At 44.3% G+C, this 22,435-nt stretch overlaps 1 protein-coding gene across 3 annotated transcripts; it reads left to right on the plus strand.

Annotated features, from left to right (window-relative positions):
- The first annotated feature begins 1,491 nt into the window (after positions 1 to 1,491).
- SUDS3 (SDS3 homolog, SIN3A corepressor complex component) lies at positions 1,492 to 22,158 on the plus strand. 3 transcript variants are annotated; one of them, XM_060785416.2, is made up of 12 exons: positions 1,492 to 1,852; positions 4,574 to 4,643; positions 6,439 to 6,494; positions 6,908 to 6,979; positions 7,624 to 7,643; positions 7,895 to 8,051; positions 8,901 to 8,996; positions 11,874 to 11,935; positions 12,730 to 12,751; positions 14,961 to 15,066; positions 17,288 to 17,372; positions 18,318 to 22,158. In XM_060785416.2, exons 1-12 carry the CDS (start codon positions 1,648 to 1,650, stop codon positions 18,414 to 18,416), a joined length of 1,050 nt encoding a protein of 349 aa, XP_060641399.1. In that variant the 5' UTR covers positions 1,492 to 1,647; the 3' UTR covers positions 18,417 to 22,158. The 3 variants fall into 3 exon arrangements, with proteins under 3 accessions (XP_060641399.1, XP_060641402.1, XP_060641400.1); XM_060785419.2 differs by having other exon boundaries at positions 14,979 to 15,066; XM_060785417.2 differs by having other exon boundaries at positions 4,580 to 4,643.
- The last annotated feature ends 277 nt before the right edge of the window (positions 22,159 to 22,435 follow it).

The following is a 22,435-nucleotide window of genomic DNA, read 5'->3' on the forward strand; positions in this document are numbered from 1 at the left end:
TTCTCAAAGGTTTCAGAAAGTTCATGAGAGTTCATACAAGTTAATAAAGGTACCGAGTAGCTAAAGTCCATTAATAAAAACAGGAGGTTCATTCATAAGTCCAATTCATAAGTGGCGAGATTGGCCTGCCAGTGGTCGGGGGTCCCAAGGAGTGACCACAGGAGACTCCCCGGGTTTGAGAGGCTTCCAAGTCAACGTGCACAAGAAGAACAGGTTGTGTGGAGCCATGGAAATAAACCTTCCATGCAGGCATGTAGCGGGGGGGGGGGGGGGGGGGGGGGACAAATTCTCATGGTGGTTCGCGAAAAGGCCTTACTGGTGCATTATTTAAACTGTTATGTTTATTCATATCATGATCTGATCACCATACTCAATATATCCCATATGCATGGGGGTATTCAGATAATGATACAAAAGGTTTGCTAGTCTAGACCCTCTTTCACTCAGACTCAGCCCCCCCCTCGAAACTCAGCCCCCCCCCCCCCGAAACCCCCCTGAAAATTTTTTACCCCCCCCCCCCCCCCCGAAACGAAATCCTGGCTACGGGCCTGGTTCCATGCAAAGAGGTGGATCTCCGGGCGCAGGGGTCCATTCAGCAAAAAGTAAGATAGCAGTTAGTCTTAGAATTGACCCAGGAAAAAGATGACATTGATTTGGAGTCGATCGGTCAACCTGCAGACACCAGTGCCAAGCTGGTTTCCGTATCCGCGGTTTGAAGGATCGCAGTTTCGGGCTCCCCAGTACATTGTAAGAGTGTCGCAGGTGAGCCAGCGGAGTTCCGCGGCTCGGGAAGAGGAGGGTTCATATTAATTGGTGTTAGAGTCAGTAAAGGGACACAATGTATCATTGCAGAGAGAGAAACATTAGAGAAAATAATACTTTTTATTGGGGGGATTGTTACAATGAAGCGGGGGGGGGGGGGACTAGGAGGGAGGAAAAAGGTTTCTCAATTGAAGCTGTTACTGGAGCCCCAGTCCTTTGGTTCATCTTGAAAGTCCATGTTGTCAGGAACTGTGGAACTCCCTGCTGCATTCAAATCAGTTTGAAGGCGGGGGCCTCTGAGTTCGACCTCAATTCCAGCTTGCTGTCCTTGGCAAAACTATGAATTCCCTGATTATAAACTATCTTTTATCGGGGGGGGGGGGGTCACTTCCACACAGCCCTATATTCCAGAATATCAAGGCAGAAAATCTCACAATATCTGCTTTGAACGGGGTTATCTTAGTCCACACTCAGATAATGTGGGATTTCCTGTCTTAATATTCTGAGATATAGGGCCGTGTGTACGCCCTAACTGAACGCGGAAACACTTCACGAAGCGTGTGGGTCCATGACTGAGTCGAGTCTATGTTCAAGGCACTAAGAGATGGACGGCACCTGTGCTTTCCGCCTAAGGGAAGCGCTGCGGTCCAAAACTAGTGATGACAACGAGCGCGGGTAAAGACGCGCGAAGGCTTCACGGAGCGCATGCGCAAGACGAGGAGGCGGGGGAAAGATCCGGAAGCGGCTTGTGCGCCTGCGCGAGGGAGCCGAGCTGCTCCTTCGCTCGCTGTGAGGCGAAGGAGAAAAAGAGCGGGTCTCGAAGGGGGAGGGGAGGGGGCGCGCGCTCTGCGCCGCTTTCTCCGCCGCTTTCTCCGCGCTGCGGCCATGAGCGTCGCGGCCTTGGTTTCCCCCGCCCTGCCCTCGCCGGGGCCGCCCCCTCCTCCCACCGCAGCCGTTTCTACGACCACGGCGCTTCCCCCCGGGACAGGCCCCGCCCCCGCCGCCGAGAGCTATGAGGAGGAGGACCTAGACAGCCCGCTCGACGAAGAGGATGGCGAGCGGAGCGGACGCGCACGGGACTCCGACGAGGGTGAGTCTGGAGCGGCTTCTCAGGGGGCATCCACACTCCAGACCTAACGCGGTCTCGTGCCGCTCTCTTTGCCCCGGCTCAATGCTGTGGGCTCCCGGGAGTTGTCGTTTGTCGAGCCTTTGCCAGGGAAGGCGCCGGACTTGGTGAAACGAACAGCCCGAGGGATTCTGTCGCCTTGGCAGTTCCGCTGGTTTCGAACCGCGTTAATCCGACAGTGTAGGTGTCAGAGCGATGGTGCGAAGAGAAAAGGGAGATGTATTGTCGAAGGCTTTCATGGCTGGAATCACTAGGTTCTTGTGGGTTTTTTCGGGCTATAGGGCCATGTTCTAGAGGCATTTCTCCTGACGTTTCGCCTGCATCTATGGCAAGCATCCTCAGAGGTAGTGAGGACCTCACTACCTCTGAAGATGCTTGCCATAGATGCAGGCGAAACGTCAGGAGAAATGCCTCTAGAACATGGCCCTATAGCCCGAAAAAACCCACAAGAACTTAGAAAAGGGAGAGCTCGCAACGCTTCCAGGGCCCCTTCCATGCCACTTTTTAAAATCGTACATTATCTGCTTTGACCTGGAATATATGGCAGTGTGGACTGAGGGCCCTTCCGCACAGCCCTATATCCCAGAATATCAAGGCAGAAAATCCTACAATATCTACTTTGAATTGGTTTATCTGAGTCCACACTCAGATAATGTGGGCTTTCCTGCCTGGATATTCTGGGATTTAGGGCAGTATGGAAGGGCCCTCAGATAACCCAATTCCACACAGATTTTGTGGCGTTTTCTGCCTTGATATTCTGGGTTATATGGCTGCGTGGAAAGACCATGGGTTCTCCGAGTCCACACTTCCAGATCACACTGGGTCCTTCCACGCAGCCGTATAACCCAGAATATCAAGGCAGATAATCCCTAAGGCTATGCTTTGAACTGGATTATCTGAGCCCACACTGCCAGATAGGGCTTTTACCCCAGGATCTGATCTCAGGTTTTCTGTTTATCCCAGATTATCTGGCAGTGCAGACTCATAATCCAGTTTAAAGCAGAAAACTTGGGATCAGATCCCAGGTTATATGGCTGTGTGGAAGGCCCCCCAGAATATCAAGGCAGAAAATTCCACAATATCCGCTTTTAACTGGGTTATCTGAGTCCACACTGTTATATATTCCAGTGCAAAACAGATAATGTGGGATTTTATTCAGCTGTGTTGAAGGGGCCCCTTTCTACACTGCCATATAATCCACATTCTCAAAGAATTGGATTATATGAGGCCCTGTCTACACTGCCCTGTATCCCAGGATCTGTAACCATGGTTGCTCTTTATCCCAGGTTATTTTATTGTGGTGGTGGTGGTGGAGGATGTCACATAACTGTCACCTCTGGTTGCTTGATAGATCCCCCCCCCCCATCTTGATTGACAGTTGCTCGAGGATTCTGGTTGCTCAGGTTCCCGCTAACTGAGGGGCCTTCCGCACAGCCCTATATCCCAGAATATCAAGGCAGAAAATCCCACATTATCTGAGTGTGGACTCAGATAACTCAGTTCAAAGCAGATATTGTGGAAATTTCTGCCTTGATATTCTGTGTTACATGCCTGTGTGGAAGAGCCCTCAGAATCTGCTGTTACAATTTTTTAAAAATCTAAACCGAAGCAACCTGGGATAGGTTTGTGGGAGCAGATAAACCCAATCTGTGTAGAATCCTGGGATTTGTAGTTTGAGAAGCCACCAGCAGTCTCAAGGCCTTGCCAAACTACAGTTCCCATGGTTCCCTAGCAGTGAGCTGTTGAACTATTCATTTGACAGTGTGAGAGAGAGCATCCCGTCTCCCTCCCACACTGCCTTTCCCTTTTTCCTTTGTGCCATGTCTTCCTTAGATTGGAAGCCTGGGGCAGGAAACTGTTGGGTTCTTGTTTTTGCAAAGCCTGGCGCCATGGAAACAGATGGAGGAAATCAGGATGCTCTTCACCCCCAAAATGTTCCCCAATTGTCTGCGTGAGCCGGTGTGATAGCAACTCTTCTGCTTTCACGTGGCTTGATATAAACAAACCATGCTTCATGTCCAATGTTTTGTTTTTTTTAAAAAAACATTGTGCATGTGAAACATAAGAGGATTTTGTGTTTAGACCCAAGATATCTCACAATATATGTGCAAATATTCCCCAACACCTCTGGTCCCAAGCATTTCAAATAAAGGATTCTTGAGCAATTATTATAATAGATGTGACATTCCTATTGATCTGTCTCTAGGGTTTGAGTATAGAAAGAAATAGAAATCAAGACCTGGTAATGGGTTTCAGACCAGCCTTCCCTTTATAATACTAAGTAACACAATTTTTGTTCCTGGGTTATAAATGTCATTCCTGATTAGTTCTTTCATAAAATATGGAAAAAGTTTATTAAACTGCATCTTGCAGCACATTTTGCTCTAGTTTTTCAGTAAATATCTCATAGAGTCTCAACCAATTCAACGTAATTTGTGGCAGCCACAAACATGAAGTTTCTGTATAACAGCTCCTTTAAAAGTAAGCACCGTACAATCAAACAGGAACAACACTTTCAAACCAGGAACAGAACATTTTTCAAAATTTGTTACCTAGGGTAATCAACTTAGTTTCTTTACAATGGTAAAGCAGATGCCCAGATCCCTTGTCATTGAAGTAGGTGCATAGACAAAAATCTACTGGTTGCTTGTACTCTGATGCAATGCTGATGCTCCTGTTGTTCAGATACAGAAGATGCGAGTGAAACGGATCTGGCAAAGCATGATGAGGAGGATTATGTCGAAATGAAGGAACAGTAAGTAGTATTTCTCTTCTTGAACATTTTCCTGTATGTCTTTTCTCAGTCAGTGTGGCCAATTGCTGGGGAATTGTATTTTAAAATGTAATTGGAAAAATTGAGAAAACTCCTTCCTTGCTTTTCTCCAGCCTTCTTTACTCATGGCTCCCGAAAAATGAGTGTTGTCTCTTACTGCTTCAGCATTTGAGCTTCTAATCCATTTGGATGCTCTGTAATGTGCCCTCTACTCCATGAAAGATGTTCTAGCTGAGTGCTTTTATTGATGACATGATGGCCCCTTCCACACAGCTGAATAAAATTCCACTTTATCTGCATTGAACTGGATTATATGGCAGTGTGGACTCGGACAACGCAGTTCAAAGGAGATATTGTGGATTATCTGCCTTGATAGTGCAATGATGAATGGAACGGCTTTGGATTATGTTTTTGGACTACATGGTTTTAATGTTTGATATTTTTAGCTTTTTGGTTTTTAATGTATTTGTTTATTTTATCTGTATGTATTTGTGCGGCATCGAATTGTTGCCAACTTCTAAGGCCACTCTGAGTCCCCTTCGGGGTAAGAAGGGCGGGGTATAAATATAGTAAATAATTAAATATTCTGGGTTATATGGCTGTGTGGAAGGGCCCTTAGTAATGCGATTTTTCTTACTGGGTTATAAATGTCATTTCCTTATTGGTTCTATCATAAAAACATGGAAAAGGTTTATTAAACTACAAAAACTTTGTTTTTGTGGTCTGCACAAAATGTTAAAAATAGCACATGAAAGGTTTAAAATGGCACATCAAATATGGCAGCCACAAAAACAAAGTTTCTGGAGTATAACTACTTTCAAAGTAAGTACCACACAATTAGACAGGAAATAACACTTTCAAACCAAGAACAGAATTTTTTTGAAATTTTGTTACCTAGTGTGATTCACCCTCTTCGACTTCTGGTACCATCTTTGATAAAATCCACTTTACAGTTACCAGAAAGGAGCCCATTTGCAGACATTATTTTAGCACTATCCCACTTTTAATTGCCATGCTTCCATCAAATCTCATGGCTTTCAACATGAGTATGAAGTACACTTCCTTTTTTCCCTTCACTGTCAATATCACTTGATAGGATTGCTATCCTTTGAAGTTGAAGATGTTAGCTTCTGTAAATTCTCCCTCCTAATAATAATAATAATAATAATAATAACAAAAACAACAACAGCAACAACTTTATTCTTATACCCTGCCACCATTTCCCTGAAGGGACTCGGGGTGGCTCACAGATGGGGCAAAATGCCCACAGACACAAATACAAAACAATTCATCAAAGCAAAAACACAATTAAAATGAAGACATAGTTAAATATAACAATCCAGATGGAGCCCCCGGTGGCGCAATGGATAAACCCTTGTGCTGGCAGGACTGTTGACCGATAGGTCAGCGGTTGGAATCCAGGGAGAGCAGGTTGAGCTCCCTCTGTCAGCTCTAGCTCCCCATGTGGGGACATGAGACAAGCCTCCCACAAGTATAATAAAACAGCAAACATCAGGGCATCCCTGGGGCAATGTCCTCATAGACAGCCAATTCCCTCACACCAGAAGCGACTAGCAGTTTCTCAAGTCACTCCTGACACGGAAAAAAAACAGTCCAGAGGAAAGCACAATTCAGTAAAACACAAGAGTATAAAACAGCAACGTTAAAACTCAGTCAAAACAATACTCAAGTGTATTAATTGAAATTGAATGTAAAATGAATATTTTTGAGTATCTTCTTTTAATACCTGGGGTTTGGTTTTTTTTTTTTTTTGCAGGATGTATCAGGATAAATTGGCATCTCTCAAGAGGCAGCTACAGCAACTACAAGAAGGTATTGTTGTGGTTATTTACTAATGGACTAATATTCTGCCTTATTCCTAGTATTGAGAGTCAAGGTGGCTTACAAGATACTAAATAAAATATAGATACGAAGACATAAGTAGAAACACATAGATGTTATTTTAAGATAAAAGTTAAACAATCTATAGCAGTAGTTCTCAACCTGTGGGTACCCATATGTTTTGGCCTTCAACTCCCAGAAATCCTAACAGCTGGTAAACTGGCTGGGATTTCTGGGAGTTGTAGGCCAAAAGACCTGGGGACCCACAGGTTGAGAACCCCTGATCTATAGAATTAAAACAATTGTGGGTATCTTAATTAGGGTTTAGCACCAGTTGCATGATTGTGCAGACATTGTAGGCGAGCGAGGAAAGGATATGAAGTTTTACCACTTGTCTTTGTTAGGTACTTTGCAGGAATATCAGAAAAGATTGAAGAAGCTGGATCAGCAGTACAAAGAGAGGATACGCAATGCAGGTTAGTAAATTGCATTTCTGATGGCTTAGGTCCCTTCCACACAGCTGAATAAAATCCCACATTTTCTATTTTGAATTGGAATATATTTATTTATGGTATTTCTATATGGCAGTGTGGAGTCAGGTAGCCCAATTCAAAGCAGATATTGTGGGATTTTCTGCCTTGATATTCTGGGTTATATGGCTGTGTGGCAGGGCCCTTGGTTGAGAGGGGTTTATTTAACCTAGTTCAGTAAAGGAACTCATACACGTGTGAGCCTTTTTCAGCCCCAGATTGTTTTGGCTTCTTCCATGACATTCTTGTCCTAATCAGGTTAAATCAGTTCTCTAGTTGTTGAACTACAAATCCCAGCAGCCCTAGCTAGTGGTGAAGATGCCACAAGTTGGCCCTCCAACATCTCAAGGGCCACAGCATTCTCTTCTAGTTGAGAGAGTCTATCACAGAGCCCTATGGCAACCTTAACAATACTGTTTTAGGTGAAATAATGCCATGGTCTCTTTATTGTGATCCTAATTATATTGCCTATGCCTTAAAGTCTGCAGCTATCAATGCATTCCTTCTAAGGTAGTCACTCTGGGGTTTTACTGGAAGTAACTGTTTACATATTCCTTTGAATGACTGTTACTTGGTGTCTTTTCTTTCAGAGCTTTTTCTCCAGTTGGAAGTAAGTGCGTGTCTTTTTTCCTTTTCTATTTCTTGGTCTTACTTGCAAAGTCTTTGCATTGGGTTGGATCCACACTTAGTGCTTCTTAAAATTAGACTAATGGATTTCCACAGAACCAATCTCAGGTTTGACGAAGTCTGGATTCATCCCTCTGTTGCAGAAGTTTTGAATAGGATTGCTTTTCTTAAGATCACTGTCGTGGCCTTTCTCCTTTTTGGATCATTCTGTATTTTCTTTTGCGCCCGTATCAGACAGAGCAGGTGGAACGGAACTACATCAAGGAAAAGAAGGCAGCTGTGAAAGAGTTTGAAGATAAAAAAATTGAGTTGAAGGAAAACCTAATTGCTGAATTGGAAGAGAAGAAAAAAATGATTGAAAGTGAGAAGTTAACCATGGAGCTCACAGGAGGTGAGTAAAAAGGCAAGCTTGTCTTGTCTTAGTGAGGAAGGGCAACATCAGTGGTAGATTGCAACCTTTTTGCTTGTCCCTAATCTTATCTGTCATATCAAGAATGAACCAAGGGTACAGTTGTGATGTATTTGAGAAAAAACACAAAGTTTAAAAACTTGGCTTTATATTAAATGTGTTTTAACCAGTAGCTGGTCACTTGGAGTCCCTCTGGTATTACTTGGAGTCCCTCTGATATTACTATAAGGAGGTCCTCCATTGTGCATGTGGCAGGGCTCAGACTGCGTTGCGAGTTTGTTCTCCATACTCGCATGTTGTAGACTCCACTTCATGGCCCCATTTCTTAAGGTTGGCTCTGCATCTCGTGGCGCCAGAGCACAGTCTGTTCAGCGCCTTCCAAGTTGCCCAGTCTTCTCTGTGCCCAGGAGGGAGTCTCTCATTTGATATCAGCCATGGATTGAGGTTCTGGGTTTTTAGCCTGCCACTTTTGGACTCTCGCTTGCTGAGATGTTCCTGCGAGTATCTCTGTAGATCTTAGAAAACTATTTATTGATTTACGGTGTTGGTGTGCTGGCTGATATCCAAAGAGGGGACTTCCCTAATTATGTTGATTGAGATGTGAATCACTGATTTTTATAGAACAACCTCCCTCCCCATTAACAGTGATAAGGTGTTGGTTGTGACTGTCCTTGATCCTGTCCTCATTCCGAATCTTTAGTTATAGTCCATAGATTCCGTTTGAGACTATTTATTAAGCTTTAGCACATACCTGAGTCTTAGGGTGCATCTAAGAATTAATGTACTTTGACAGTGCTTCAACTGCCTTTCTCTCTGTCTGCCTTCACTCAGATTCCATGGAAGTGAAGCCTATTATGACAAGAAAACTGCGACGGCGGCCCAACGATCCTGTTCCCATCCCCGACAAAAGGAGAAAGCCTGCCCCTGATATCCTTTGAGCAGCAACTTGTTGCGCTAGGGTTTTGGGGACTCCTTAAAGGCTGCTGGATAAAGACATTGATAATGATTAGCAGTTATCTGTCATTATCTAAAGATCTTCTGCTGCAATGTGTGGTCGCAATGGAATGTTAGGCAACAGGTCAGACCAATGGGCATGGTCTCTGTCTTGGCATTCTGACTCAGTGGCATAGAAAATCAGTGGTCTAAGAATACTGCTTATGAATGTAAGAGCCCTTAAGCACTTGTTGGAACCCCTGGTGGCGCAGTGGGTTAAATGGCTGAGCTGCAGAAATTGTTGATCGAAAGGTCGCAGGTTCGAATCCGGGAAGAGGGGTGAGCTCCCACTGTTAGGCCCAGCTTCTGCCAACCTAGCAGTTCGAAAACATGCAAATGTGAGTAGATCAACAGGTACCGCTCCAGCGGGAAGGACCGGCACTTCATGCAGTCATGCCAGCCACAGGACCTTGGGGTGTCTATGGACAACGCTGGCTCTTCAGCTTAGAAATGGAGATAATAATAATAATAATAATAATAATAATAAAACTTTATTTGTACCCCGCTAACATCTCCCCAAGGAACTCTGTGCAGCTTACATGAGGCCAAGCCCACAATACATCAGTAAAAACAATAACAACAGTAATACAAAACAATAAAATAAAACTCATAATAGAAAATAAGCAGGAAACATTAACAATAACACAACAACATTTAAAAACCTATAGCTGGGCCAAATGTAATAATTAAAATTTTAAAATAATGCTGAGCATGACCAGGTGAAATATAACTAGTATAGAATTTTCAGAGAGGAATAGGGCATGCAGACAGTCCCAGATCACGAATAAAGTGCAATTAGGGACATATTGCTGGGAGTTTCCTTATTCTGGGAAGGCAAACTGGAATAACCACGTTTTCAGGCTCCTCCTAAAGACTGCCAGAGTTGGGGCATGCCTGATGTCCTTGGGGAGTGAGTTCCAGAGTCGAGGGGCCACCAACCAGAAGGCCCTCTCCCTTGTCCCCACCAATCGCGCCTGCGATGGAGGTGGGAGCGCGAGCAGGGCCTCTCCAGATGATCGAAGAGATCGTGTGGGTTCGTACATGGAAATGCGGTTACGCAGGTAGGCGGGTCCCAAACCGTTTAGGGCTTTGTAGGTAAGAACCTGCACCTTGAATTGGGACCGGAAAATGAACGGCAGCCAATGGAGCTCCTTAAACAGGAAGGTTGACCACTCCCTGTAAGGAGCACCAGTTAACAACCTGGCCGCCGCCCATTGGACCAATTGAAATTTCCAGGCCGTTTTCAAGGGCAGCCCCACGTAGAGTGCATTACAATAATCCAATCTGGAGGTGAATAAGGCATGGACCACCCTGGCCAGATCTGCCTTCATGAGGTACGGTCGCAGTTGGCGCACAAGTCTTAATTATGCAAAGGCCCTCCCGGCCATCGCCGGTGCCTGAGCTTCAAGTGTCAGTGATGAGTCCAGGAGGACACCCAAACTGCGTACCTGTGACTTAAGGGGGAGTGCAACCCCATCCAACACAGGTTGCCACCCTATACCCTGATCCGGTTTACGATCTACCAGGAGGACCTCTGTCTTGTCGGGATTGATCTTCAGCTTGTTCGTCCTCATCCAGACAGGCACTTGTCCAGCACCCGAGGGGCTTCCTTGGAGTTAGGTGGAAAAGAGTAATAGAGTTGTGTGTCATCTGCGTAGAGATGGCACCCAACTCCAAAACTCCGGATGACCTCTCCCAGTGGTTTCATGTAGATTTAAAAAGCATGGGAGACAGAATGGAACCTTGCGGGACCCCACAGGTCAAAGGCTAGGGGCGTCTCCCAGCTTCACCATCTGGGAACAATCCTCCAGGAAGGACCAGAGCCATGACAGAGCCGTGCCTCCAAGGCCCATCCTGGAGAGTCATCCCAGAAGGATACCATGATTGATGGTATCGAAAGCCGCTGAGATGTCCAAGAGAACCAACAGGGTCACATTCCCCCTGTCCAGCCCCCTGCGGAGGTTATCCACCAAGGCGACCAAAGCCGTCTCGGTACCACGACCAGGCCTGAAGCCTGTAACCGATCCAGATAGTTGATGTCATCCAGGAAACCCTGGAGCTGAGAGGCGACCACCCGCTCCAACACCTTGCCCTAGAAAGGAAGGTTGGAGATTGGTCTATAGTTGTTCAAGACCATGGAGTCAAGGGAGGTTTTTTTCAGGAGTGGGCTGACCCTTGCTCCAACGATACATTAATGATCAGCATAAACCAATCAAACCTCCGTTGGCCGATTTAATTAGCCAAGACGGGCAGGGGTCTAGAGCCGACGTGGTCGCCCTCACGGCCCCAATGACCTCCTCCACATCCTCAGGATGAACAGCACCAACCCCAGAATTGGACACGACTGGACTTCATGTCAGGAGAAAACCTTTACCTTTACCTTTTTAGCACTTGTCCCGCCTACTGCAAGGCTTTGAAGGGCTTCAGCTCTGGATCTCTTTTTTCCATTATTGCATTAGCAGCTGGATGCAACATTTGTCTGCTTAGCACTTGGCCTCCCCAGACGAGTGAACTGTCCATGACTGATTTATTTAGTGAGTTTCTAAACCGCCTTTCTGGATAGATTACCTTCCTAAGGCTGCTCGCGGTGCTCAGTAAAACAGTTGTAGCAAGATTGCACAAAACAACATTAAGGCCTTAAAACGTACCAAGATCATGCATGGGGAAGGGTGTATAAATCAAACAAATGACAACTGCAATTAAAAGCATTGTAGTTTTAGTTAGCTTGGTGGAGGAGAGGTTCAGAACTCACCCTTAGGATGTGGAGCCACATATTTTATTTCAAAACTATGGGCCCTTAATTTGTATTACCTCAGCTGAATTATTTATTAACAGATGAGCAGATAATGGAGGATTTGAGAACCCTTAATAAGGTAAGTATATTAAGCATAAATGCTTTAGGGTGGGGGGAGCCCCACCAGGTATTGGATTACATCTCCCATTAGCCTAAATCAGCTTAACTAGTATTGAAGGATCATTGGTGCTTCAGTTTAATAACACCTGGGGAGCTACCAGTTGTCATTCTTTGATTTACTGAGGTAGGAGGAAAGACAGATGAACTCCCTTCTCTGACCACATGGTGGTACTAACCAACCAACATTTGTATTGCTGAATGGAGAAACGCTTCCAGTGGACAGCCTGACTAGCTTGAGAATGTTCAAGGGTCCCACTGCTTTTTTATTCCCATCCCAAGAATAGTGCAAAAGAGCCACATTCAGGGAGAACCTCTTGCAGTCTTCTATTTTCCTGTTCTCCAAGGAAAGCATGTACCAGAATATGTAGGAACACATGTCTGGTGGTGGTGATGAATAATCCCGAAAGCTTTTACTTAAACTAGTAGACTGACTCAAAGCTTTGGTGCAGGCATTCTCAAACTCTGTGGCCCTCCAGCTGCTTGGGACTCCCAACTCCTAGAAGAATTCCTGCTCATTGAAAAAAACTGCCCAGAGCTTCTGGGAGTTGGAGGCTCAAACAGCTGGAGGGCTGCAGTTTGAGGATAACTGCTTTAGTGGCTCCAACTTAGTATATCTATTAAATTAGTATATCTAAATACTTGTACCCAGAAGCGGATTTTCTTTCTAGTTTGCCACATATTGATCTTACCACTATCTTTTATTATATACATGGTTACTCAAGTCAGTAAAACAGTTTTCTGATTCTTTTTTAGCTCAAATCACCTAAAAGGCCAGGTAAGTGTCTGTTGATACTCTTTTTACATCAGTAGCATTCAGAAGAACCTAGGGCCCTTCCAGACAGGCCCTATATCCCAGGTTTTCTGTTTATCCCAGATTGTCTAGCAGTGTGGACTCATATAATCCAGTTTAAAGTAGAAAACCTGGGATCAGATCCTGGGATATAGAGCCTATCTGGAAGGGTCCATAGATAAAAGCCATAGCTCACTTGAGAGGTTACCAGCATTGCCTGCCAGTGGTCCCAGGTTAGTTCTGGCCGCTCTGGTTAAAAGGATTTTTGTTTTTTAATTTGCATTTAATCCTCATTTCATTATTTTTGGCTGTGCTGAACCTAGAGGCATGGCATTGTGTGGGAAGGACTTTGTCTCTGAATTCTAGAGAGGCACTGTGTAGTGAAATCTTACCTAGTAGGCCAGAAAGGAAACCTGGATAACAGTATGGCAGTCCTCCATTTTGGGAGTGTATGCCAGGGAGGCAGCCATCTTGAGTGAGGATAGTTAGAAGAGGGGAGGAGTTTGGAGTCTCCTAGGATTAGCTAGAGCAGTTGGGAGGAGCCAAGTCTTAGGAGAGAAAAGAATTCAGCTTCTGTGAGAGTTGAGAAGTGGTGTGTGAAGAAGTGTTTTTGAAACTGGGTTTTCAGAGAGAGAGTGTCTGTGTTACAGTGCTGTGAGCTAACAGGAAAAAGGTCAGACAGCAACCTGATTTCTTGTGAGAGTTAACACAATAGATTAGCTCTCTAGGCTGGGTTAGTTAACAGGAAGAACTCTAGGGAAGAGTTAGTTAATAACCCAGGGGACTACCTAAGATAGGTTAGTCAGAACTCATTACTATTTCTATGAAGTAGAGTGAGGGTTTTTGTTACCAACAGCTAGATCTGTTTGGTTAGCTTTGTAACTAAGTGAAGAAACTTACTCAACCATCAAGCTGAAGTACTTTTGTAACAAATTATGCTTTTTGTACCTCTCAGGAGTAGTTAGTTGTCTGTTTTTTATAAATAAATCTTGTTCTATTTAACTTTTAAAAAGATCTCTGCTGTACCTCATTTCATCATTCAAGCCTGTGTGATAGTTCCAACATTTTTAACATCCTGTTACTACAGAAAAGCCTCTTGACAAGCAGTTATTTTGGGAACCAGGGGAAAAGCAGTGTTGGCAGGAGTGGGAGAAGTTTACCTCAAATACTCATTTTAAAAATCCTGAAACTACTTAGGTTGGTGGCAGCTTTCATTCAAAAGCGAGATTAAAGAAAAGCAGTGTTCACTTCGCTATAGCACATATACATCATCGTCTCGCTACTATATTGGAGGCACAGGGGTGGGATTTTTTGAAGAAAAGAAAATCTTTGGGGAAGATCCATCCTGCCCAGACATATTATCAATAAGCCTCCAGCCTCGTGTCACCGGTTGTGTTATATATACATTATATTGGTGTCCAGTGGTGTGATATTATATATAATCCTTTACAGTGGTGTTCACCTGTGGGATATAATTTTATAAATTCATTAAAGTGGTGTCCAGCGGTGATATATTATCATACTTTCGTTATACACTGCTAGTTGAAACAACGTGTGTGTGTGTTGAAGGCAGCTCACACCATAAATTACAACATTAAGACAAACCTATCATATTAAATCAACCAGATTATGAATTCAGTATTAAAAACTAGGCACTTTTTGAGCTAGATAAGACTAATAGTCTTAAGCTGGTGCGATGCAGCTTCTCTGTTTCTAAATCCATGGTCACGTCATACAACGATTTATGGTCTTTGAGAGGTGAGGCTACCTCAATAGCAACTGAGGGTTTAGTGATAAAGTGCAGTTGAAGAAAGAACTCAGCTGTTCAGATCATAACTATCGGATCGCCATTTCAGAGTAGATTGCTTCAAACGCTTGCGAAACAGCTCTCATTTTTATAAAAAGTGGAAGGCAATAGCTTAGGACCCATGCTTTGCATTGGAGGAGTCCTGCTTTCAATCCAAGTGAAATTCTGTCAGTTGGTAGGCGATATAGAACTACAGGGCCTAATGTTCTGACCGCACAGGTCTGTGCCAGTTTGACCAAAGTTTGGCAGAGGTTCTCTGCTTACAAAGCTGCCTGCTCTGTCCTCGGCTGGAGAGGAAGCCACAGTCCCTGGGTTTAGCATTGCCCACACTGAAAAGGTGGCTGTGTAGGTATTAAGCTGTGTATAGAGATCACTCTTCTATTCCAGCATCTCCTTCGTCACCAGAACACCTGCCAGCAACCCCTGCGGAGTCTCCAGCCCAGCGGTTTGAGGCAAGGATAGAAGAGGGCAAACTGTACTACGACAAAAGATGGTAAGTTAAGAGTGAATAATATTCTGAGATGATCTCTGTGTGTGTCCAAAGGCTGCTTCTGTTATGCCTTAAAGAACCACAGTCAAAATTGGAACCAAGATACAGTGGATTTTCACCCAGAGGCAGTCTAAACCATCTATAGGTCCCTGGCAAAACACTTACGTTGCACGCCACAGATTTTAAGTCCAACATATTTCCACTTCTTGAGGTACTCTAGAACCACTGCCACATTTTCTCAACCTTTAACCATCTGCTTGTTTTGTACTTCAACTCCCAGAAGCCTCTGCCAATTTGAGGGATTCTGGGAGCTGAAGTCGGAAGCATCTTAAAGACTAAGGACTGAGAACTATTGCTCGGCATGTCATTTTTAGTTTTCTGCCACAAGATGGCAGAATGCAATCATATGTTATTTTTCTAGCAGAAAAAGCCTTCTTTCTGCTTTATTCCTGTAATATATGTTTTTATAGATTACATCTACATGTGTCAGCTTGGTTCTGTGGATATTGCACAGCTGGAATATTGAACACTTCTCTGTGTTGTTGTTAAACAACAATGGAGTCAGAGCAACATTAGGTTATATATTGAGTCCTTTGCATCTCCCAAGACAGTTGATTTGGAGTATACGTGCCACTGTCCTTTTTCTAGTTCAACTAGGAAGTAGAATCTCTCAAACCCAAAGTACACAGAAGCAAAAGCAATAAGGCAATTTGCTTGTCATGGCTGCTGTAGTTTGCAGGTTAACACTTAGCATTATGACCTTATTGTATTTACTTCATTTACATCCCATCTTTGTCCCAGATGGGATTTACATTGACTTGTGCATGAATTGAAACAAGATACATACATTAAGAATTAATGATAAGAGTCTGCATGGTTTGAGCATTGAACTTTGGAAACCATGATTTGATTGCCCTGACCATGGAAGCCCACTGGATGATCTTCAACAAGTTACACTCTCTCAGCCCTAGAGAACCCTTTGTTAGGGAAGGGATTGATACTAGGGGAAAAGGTTTTTCTTGGCCAGATTGAAATTGCTTCTGAAGATTTGTATCCTGTCCTTCAAGCAATGTAATGTGTGTTCGGACGGTACACACACCATTTTATCCTTTGCAATCATTCCTATAGGGAGATAAAGCTAAGAGGATGAGTGGCCATTGTGACTGAAAACATCTCTAAGCCTGTGAAATCCACCCTCGGCAGTGGAAGAGGCTTCTAATCCTTGTGATGCTCTGCCACCCCTTAATGGGATACCTCCCATTGCAACTATTTTGTGGATTTAATGCAGCATCTCTGCCTTGGTCCTTTCGCTTCATCTTTCCTTGCTCTCCCATCCTTTCTGGTCAACATTTCCCTCAAGACTCCTATTTTTCTTATCACTCCCGAAAATGCCTCCGTAAAGTAGTTATATTTTAAAATAACTCAGGAGTGTGGGAGGACAACTTTTAAGTGCCTAAGAAGATCTCTGCACTATGATGTACCAAAAATGAAACCTTGCTGAGGGGTGAACACTTTTTCTGTCTTCCCCTAAGCTCCTCCTGATGGGAAAGCACTTAAAGGGTTATCATTTCCAAAGAACAAATGTAAAGGTTATCAACAGCAACCCTCTGTCTCTTTAATAGCATTTGACAGAGCTTGTCCTGGCGGGAAGACGTTATGTTGGTTGAAGTCAGATCTTTACCAGTCCATTTATAAAATAACACATTGATGCTTAGCAATTTTGGTTACAATGTCTCAGCAAGGAGGGAATGAGTCATAGTAGATGTATTACGTATACAGTCCTTCTACATTTGCTATTTTTACTTCCGTGTGTGGAGATGATTATTCAAGGATTTGATTAAATTGTTCTCTCTAGCAATCTCTAGATCTAGGCACAATTGAACACATCACAACCATAAAATCAAGAATGCATCAGTTTAAACGTTGCTGTTGTTAACAATTTCTTTGATAGCTAGCTTCACCAGAATAAAAAAATCAGCCTACTGGTAGAAAAACAGAGCTGAGGACGACCAGAGTCTGCTAAAGTTATTTATTTTGCACTTTCAGAATCAGTAATTTTTGGCCAGCTGGTTGGGGGATTCTGGGAGCAGCATTAGAACTATTTCCTAAGTTCTGGGCACTATCAGTGTTTTTCATCATATATAATACAAAGCAGGCCATGGCAGGAATTCAGTTCCCTGGAGGTTAGCCTGCATTCTCCCTGTCTTTCTTTGTTCGCTTCCAGGTATCACAAGAGCCAGGCGATTTATCTGGAGTCCAAGGAGAACACCAAAATCAGCTGTGTCATCAGCTCTGTGGGAGCCAATGAGGTAAAGGCACTCCTACCTTTTCCCAAAAGGCTTAGCTAGCCTAATCTGTTGTCTGGGGGCTTCCTTGGCAGATCTGAACCCCTTCAGAGTGTGGCATTAACACTTTTCTTACCAGTCTTGCCACCCTAGATCTAAAGAAATAGATGAGAAATGACCGTGGGAACACAATACCTGGGTAGAAATAACAGCCAGAAATGATAGCAGGAGAAACCCCTGCCTTCCATCTGCGCTGCAACAAGTAAAGACATTGCAAAGTTGTGTGTGGAAAAAGCAACTGGCAAAAATAGCAGAGAACAAGAGGGCAATTGATAGGAAAATATTTTGTGTTGCTTGCTCAGCCTCTGAATTATGGCTGTGATTCAATGTGTCTTTTTCCATTAATAACGTGACTAGTCACAGCAATGTCATTATGTGCAGTGGGGCGATTATTCAAATGAGCATGCCGGCTTGTACTGAGAGATGCGTTAGAACATAACCTTAAATCAAATTTAGCAATTTCACTCTGATTAACATTAACAATAAGGGAGATAATGTGGTTAGGTGGCCGCATAATTGAAATTAAGTCCTGGCTCGTCCTTCTTGCCAGGAAGGCGCTTGAACTTGGGGTGGAGGCTTCCTCTGGAGTCAATTAGTTGATGCAGTCTGGCTTCAAAAGTTGGCTTGCGGGGAATAAGGTGATGTGTTGTCTTTAAGTTCCTTGGTTCAACCTTGGATGGCAATGTGGAGAGAGACATTTCACTCTTCCAAAGACTGTACCCCATACTGCATTTGCACCCACATAAGAGATCCCAAACTCACAATATTTTTTGCCCCTAGATGCCCATGGGTCGTAATTGATCCACCCAGACTCTTTAAGTGCAGACAAGAGACAAGAGCTATTTATTCTTTCCTTTTCTGCTCCCAAAAGCTTTCCTCATGTCTCTTTGCATTTGTTTTTTTGTGCAGATCTGGGTGCGGAAGACCAGCGACAGCACCAAGATGAGAATCTACCTTGGCCAGCTCCAGCGGGGCGCCTTTGTGATCCGCAGGCGATCAGCCGCATGACTTTTTGCCCGAGCCTCCTTCTTTTGTCAAAAGCAATCAGCTCTCCTGAGGACTCCCCCGGCCCCCTTGGAGGCAGCCGTTCTGCTGCCAGCATTGTTCCAACCTGCCAGGAAGCCCAAGCAATGTCCTGGGACTTGGCCTGAGGCTTCTTTAGCTGAGCCTTTCTTGCTTCCAAAGACTATTTAAAGAGAGTGTATGCCTGAGTTCTCCTCCTCCTACACAGTGAAAAAGGTACCCTTTTGTATCCTCAAGCCCAGTTGCCTTGAGGAGATAAGACCCAGTAGGCTGTTGAATGAGTGGTGAATGATTGAATGAAATCACCTGTTGAATTGCCAGTGTTTTGCCTTTGGGGACATCGTCGGGAGTGTTTTTAAGCTCCTGCCGCATCCTGGACTCCCTCTTGATTCTGTACATGATGAACTCAAAGAATGCCATTTGATCGCTCTGTAGCTGGGAGAACGCTTGAGTTTTCTCGGTAGCCCTTTATCTATCTCAGTAATGAGCATGGCAGGAGTGTTTTCCCCCCGTTTGGCTGATGCTTTCTTCGAAGGGCAAATCAAAAGCATATCTCGATTCTGGGCAAAGGGTTCCATTGGTGGCATTGCACAAATTGTGAGTGTCTGTCATTTACCCTGGGTGACTACAGACCTCCTTGGAAAGGGCTTTTCTTTTGCCAAACAACACATGCTTCCTGCGAAGGGCAAATCAAAAGTATATCCCGATTCTGGGCAAAGGATTCCATTGGTGGCATTGCACAAATTGTGAGTGTCTGTCATTTACCCTGGGTGACTGCAGACCTCCTTGGAAAGGGCTTTTCTTTTGCCAAACAACACATGCTTCCTGCGAAGGGCAAATCAAAAGCATATCCCGATTCTGGGCAAAGGGTTCCATTGGTGGCTTTGCACAAATTGTGAGTGTCTGTCATTTATCCTGGGTGACTGCAGACCTCCTTGGAAAGGGCTTTTATTTTGCCAAACAACACATGTCATGGGAGGCCTCCTTTTTGTGTGTAGGCCCCCAAACCGTCACCCAGTGCGAGCGAGACTTGTTCTTGATCCCAGGATTGTGCAGTGCCCAACTTTGAGGTCTTGTACTGTTCCTGTAACAGGACGACAGCAGTGAAGTTGCTTCCAAAATATTTTGTATTTTCCAAACTTAGCTTGTGGTGTTCCCTTGATCCCCAGCTTCAGAATCAGCCATTTTCCTGGTAGCTTACATTCCTCTCGCAGCTTAGTTTTCACACCAACTCTCCTAGAACCAGGTTGCTGAATGGCTTCTGTCTGCTTATAGCAGTGGTTCTCAACTTGTGGGTCCCCAGATGTTTTTGCCTTCAACTCCCAGAAATCCTAACTGCTGGTAAACTGGCCTGGATTTCTGGGAGTTGTAGACCAAAACACCTGGGACCCACAGGTTAAGAACCACTGGCTTGTAGGAATTATGTGGAGCCTGCCTTGCTGCTCCTCATTCAGCCTCAGTCGGATGTTTCCGCCATCCTTCCATTTCCTATTATTTGCAGCCAGGTGGCAGCCAAGTCTCAGCATTTTGGGGTCCAGCTTCAAATCACCCAGCCAGGCTTTGGGTCTAGATGTGGCCATTCGAATAGCATACCTGTTTGATCCCTTCGCTTCTTCCCCACCTGTCTCAGTCATTCCCAACATGTAGTTGGATGTTCAAGATTCAGAAGCCAGTGACAGCCATCCAGAAAAGCCCATTTTCGGTCCCTCCCCATCAAAGTTTTGCTTGCAGGATGGAGAACCTTTGGTCTTCCAAACTGTTTGGCCTACTATCATACTACTACCTGTGATAATCGTAATATAATATACTATATCCATGATTCTTTGATGTTGGCCATGCTTGCTGAGACTTTTGGGAACTGAGGTTCAACATTATCTCACTGCACCATTTCCAAGAGTTGTCTGTATGCCCTTGATGTGAAGCAAAGTTATGAAGGTAATGTGAAGGAAACTGAAACATGGAATGGGGAACATTGATCTGTGTAGTTCAGTGAAGTCTACACTCACTGACAACACTTCGGGGTTTTGAAGGGGACTCCTTTCCAATTGAACCTGGAGGTGCTAGAGACTTGGGACCTTTTATGTGTAGCCCTGTGTTGTGGCAGTAACCTGGTGGCACAAATGGAGACCAACCAGGAGTGCTCAGAAGTAGAACCTTTTCCTTCCACTGCCATTTAAAATAAGTAGCTCTGGCTCTTCCGTTAGGTGCCTGTGTCAGAGGGTGATTTGTAAGGGATGTTGGCTGGCATCCACATACTGTCTACTCACCAACACTGCCTCTTGGCTTGTTCTTGGGGTTCCTCAGATAACAGGTATTGTGAGTTGGGTGACCTGTGAGTTCTTCTGTATTGTAACTGGCACAGGTGGTACTGTGGGGCATTTGGCTGTGAAGAGACCTCTCCTCCCTTGGAGCTATACATTTGGATCTGTATGTAGAGAACAGCTTGGGTTGCTTTATGCAACTAGTGTTGCTCTCCATCAAGTGAGCTTGCCATCTGAGACCAACCATCAGCAGTAGTGATGGAACCCTCAAGTAGATCATTGGATAGGATGCTTTGATAAATCTCTTCTATCACCTTTTGACTTCATACAAGTAGGATCTGTTGGGCTTAAGAAGGATGACCTGACCTCTGGTGAGGGGTGAGTAAATGAGTAGTGGCAATGATGGCTGAAAGGTAGCTCTCACTTGTGGCTTCTGACTGGTGCATCTGTCAACAGGAGGTGGGTGCTTCTATGTTTCTTTGTTCACAGAATGATGTGGGGTTTTGGGGCTCATAAGCATTCAGGAGCAACCTGCAGTAACTAAATGAAGGGGTTGATCTACTGTAATACTGATCCTTCCATAACCACCTCTAGGATGAAACAACAGGTTTGGGATACACTTTTCTATCTCTTCAAAGCCAGATACTTGACCTTTTTTAGGCCTTCAGAGGTGAACATCCTTCCAGGAAATGTTTCTAGAGTAAACCGCTACGGATTCTATTTGGACAGAAAGGGGAACCACTTTTTCAGTACCCATTGGAAAGTCGAGATAGCATCTTGTCAGGAGGGGAATTGAAAAAAAGATGTGGCTCCTCCAGAACAGAACTAGTCTTCATTTTCTGTGGTTTTGCTGGCACTAGAAGCAGGTGCAGAGAAAATGACAAGCTTTTGTACCGTCAAATTCCAATATGCCATGAGAACGCAAAACGATCAAGGGTTAGGAGATGTGCAGCACAAACACCTTTCCAACCATTTGCTTTGTTCCTATTGGGATTGCGGAAAGAGTTGCAGAGTTGGCAGGGTTTTGTGCAGTGCGGAGTAGTGGGGTTGTGTGTGCAGCATATCGAAGATAGCAGCATGCAAAGCTCTCATTTAGCAATGAGGGCCCAAACCCAACAACCTGAAAATCTGCTTTTGTTTCAATTTTTAGCGTGCCTAGTTTCTCTTGTTCTCCCCTCCTTTTCAAGAAGCCTGAAATTGCATATGCTATTATTTTCTTGGTTTTCCTAGCAACCTTATGAGGTAGGTCAGGTTAAGAGAGGGCAGGCAGCTCAAAGTTACTTGTGGACCCTCATGGTTGAGGGAAGATATGTAATTATTACACTGCCCCCCCTTTTTTGTTTTTGTTTACATCAAGGCTCTGTTTTACAGTTGGAGATGGACACTGAATGTGCTATTGCCTTGTAAAATCCAGCTTCTGACAACACTTTGGTCTTCATTTATAAATAAAACTCAGATTTCTAGTATTTCCTGGTTGTACACTTAATGCTTAAGAGCTTAGATGACAATGCTGCAAAAATCTTGAATGCCACAGTTTTCAATGGGGAGTTTTCAATACCCTTTACAACTCTTCACCCCTATATGTGGAGACCCATTTCTTCCACATTTGAGTGAGCCCAAATGCCTGTTTTCTTCTGTGGCCCCTCAAAATTATTCTTGATATTATTATTGGTAGTAGCAGCATCCCACCTTTCACCCCATAGGGACTCAAGGCAGCTCAATTCCACATTATCTTCCTTTTCG

Source organism: Anolis sagrei, chromosome X, assembly GCF_037176765.1.
Source record: "Anolis sagrei isolate rAnoSag1 chromosome X, rAnoSag1.mat, whole genome shotgun sequence".
NCBI lineage: Eukaryota > Metazoa > Chordata > Lepidosauria > Squamata > Dactyloidae > Anolis > Anolis sagrei.

What these genes read in the sequence shown, in the direction of transcription:
- SUDS3 (XM_060785416.2), top strand. Translation starts at nt 1,648, where the DNA reads ATGAGCGTCGCGGCCTTGGTTTCCCCCGCCCTGCCCTCGCCGGGGCCG. An exon ending in AAGGAGAAAGCCTGCCCCTG is followed by an intron (nt 8,997 to 11,873) that starts ATATCCTTTGAG and finishes AATTTGTATTAC; the next exon opens with CTCAGCTGAATTATTTATTA. An exon ending in ATTTGAGAACCCTTAATAAG is followed by an intron (nt 11,936 to 12,729) that starts GTAAGTATATTA and finishes ATTCTTTTTTAG; the next exon opens with CTCAAATCACCTAAAAGGCC.